The 1589-nt window shown below is 64.3% G+C and overlaps 1 protein-coding gene across 1 annotated transcript; it reads left to right on the plus strand.

Annotated features, from left to right (window-relative positions):
• Nucleotides 1-323: 323 nt before the first annotated feature.
• LOC104523521 (dnaJ homolog subfamily A member 1) lies at nt 324-1574 on the plus strand. The gene is made up of 5 exons (XM_010166127.2): nt 324-424; nt 504-731; nt 812-1042; nt 1136-1236; nt 1322-1574. Exons 2-5 carry the CDS (start codon nt 560-562, stop codon nt 1547-1549), a joined length of 732 nt encoding a protein of 243 aa, XP_010164429.2. The 5' UTR covers nt 324-424; nt 504-559; the 3' UTR covers nt 1550-1574.
• The last annotated feature ends 15 nt before the right edge of the window (nt 1575-1589 follow it).

Raw genomic sequence — 1589 nt, forward strand, 5'->3', positions numbered from 1 at the left:
AGGGTGAGCGGGGGCCTGAAGGCCCTGGGGTGGGAGCCGTGCCCGACCCACGCTGGGGACCTGGGGCTGCCCCAGGGCAGCATCCCAGCTTGGAGACGCGAGGAGATCCCTGCTAGAGGCTCTTCCAAGGCCTCACGCCAAGCCCGGCTTAAAGCTGTTCCTGTCTCCGTCCCTGAGGATGGAGCAGGACTGGCTCTGCAGGGAGCTGTGGAGAAGCGGTGACGCCGCGCCGCGGGGGCCGGCACCCAGCTGGTCACAGCTCAGGGTGTGGTGGCACACGGCCGGGCGCTGATCCGGGCTCTGCTCTCCATCCACCCAGGGAAGACGGTGGTGCACCAGCTCTCGGTGTCGCTGGAGGACCTGTACAACGGCACCACGCGCAAGCTGTCCCTGCAGAAGAACATCATCTGCAGGAAGTGTGGAGGTAAGTGCTGGAGGGGCTGGGGGGTCCTTCCCCAGCACCACAACCCGGCTGGTGACCCCTCTGCCTCCCCTCACCGCAGGCTGTGGGGTGCGGGACGGTGCCCAGAGAAGGTGCCCCAAGTGCCACGGCTCCGGTATGGAGGTTCGTATCCACCAGTTGGGACCCAGTATGATCCAGCAGATCCAGACAATGTGTTCCCAGTGCCAGGGCCAAGGCGAGTGGATCCGGCCTCGGGATTGTTGTCTCACCTGCAACGGCCGCAAGGTCGTGCGGGAGAAGAAGATCCTCAGCGTTCACCTGGATAAAGGTGAGACAGGGCCATGGGGGGAGCTGGGGTCACCCCCAAAGTGACCCCCATGCCCTGAACTGTCCCTGCACACCCCACAGGCATGAAGGATGGGCAGAAGATCACCTTCCACGAGGAAGGGGACCAGGTTCCTGGGCTGGAGCCTGGGGACATCATCATCGTCCTGGATCAGAAGGAACACCCCGTTTTCCGACGCAGCGGTGACGACCTGATCGTGAAGAGGGAGATCAGCCTGGCAGACGCGCTGTGCGGGTGCCGACAGGTCATCCGCACCCTGGACAACAGGACCCTGCTCATCTCCTCCCAGCCAGGTGGGGTGGGACGGGCTGGGGGTGCTCTGTGATACCTCTGCAAGGAGCTGGGGGGTACCAGGAGCCATGAGGTGACACTGGTCTCTGTCTCAGGTGACGTTATCCGACCTGGGGACATGAAGTGTGTCCCCAACGAGGGGATGCCCGTCTACAGGAGCCCCTTCCAGAAGGGAAAACTCATCCTGCAGTTCCAGGTGAGGAGCTGGGATCGGGCAGGAGCTGGTGTCCCCCATCCCCATGTGCCCATCCCATGCCTCAGTGTCACCTCTCTGGTCACAGGTGAAGTTCCCTGAGCCTGGCTGGCTCCCCACCGACCGCTTGCGCCAGCTCCAGGCCTTCTTCCCACCCCAGGAGGAGGTGATGGCCACCGAGGACACGGAGGAGGTCGAGCTCAGCGACTACACATCCCACAACGGGCCGGGCCGGCGGCCCTACACCGGTGAAGCTTACCACGAAGATGATTTTGAGGATGGCACACGCCAACACGTCCAGTGCCAGACCTCATAGCTGGGGGGCCGCAGCCCCCCGTGCAGGCAGCAGCCGGGCT

Source organism: Antrostomus carolinensis, unplaced genomic scaffold, assembly GCF_000700745.2.
Source record: "Antrostomus carolinensis isolate BGI_N321 unplaced genomic scaffold, ASM70074v2 scaffold42044, whole genome shotgun sequence".
Taxonomy (NCBI): domain Eukaryota; kingdom Metazoa; phylum Chordata; class Aves; order Caprimulgiformes; family Caprimulgidae; genus Antrostomus; species Antrostomus carolinensis.

Coding starts and splice junctions, on each gene's coding strand:
- LOC104523521 (XM_010166127.2), top strand. CDS start 560: ATGGAGGTTCGTATCCACCAGTTGGGACCCAGTATGATCCAGCAGATC. Junction 1,043..1,135: donor GCTCATCTCCTCCCAGCCAG/GTGGGGTGGGAC, acceptor TCTCTGTCTCAG/GTGACGTTATCCGACCTGGG. Junction 1,237..1,321: donor AACTCATCCTGCAGTTCCAG/GTGAGGAGCTGG, acceptor CTCTGGTCACAG/GTGAAGTTCCCTGAGCCTGG.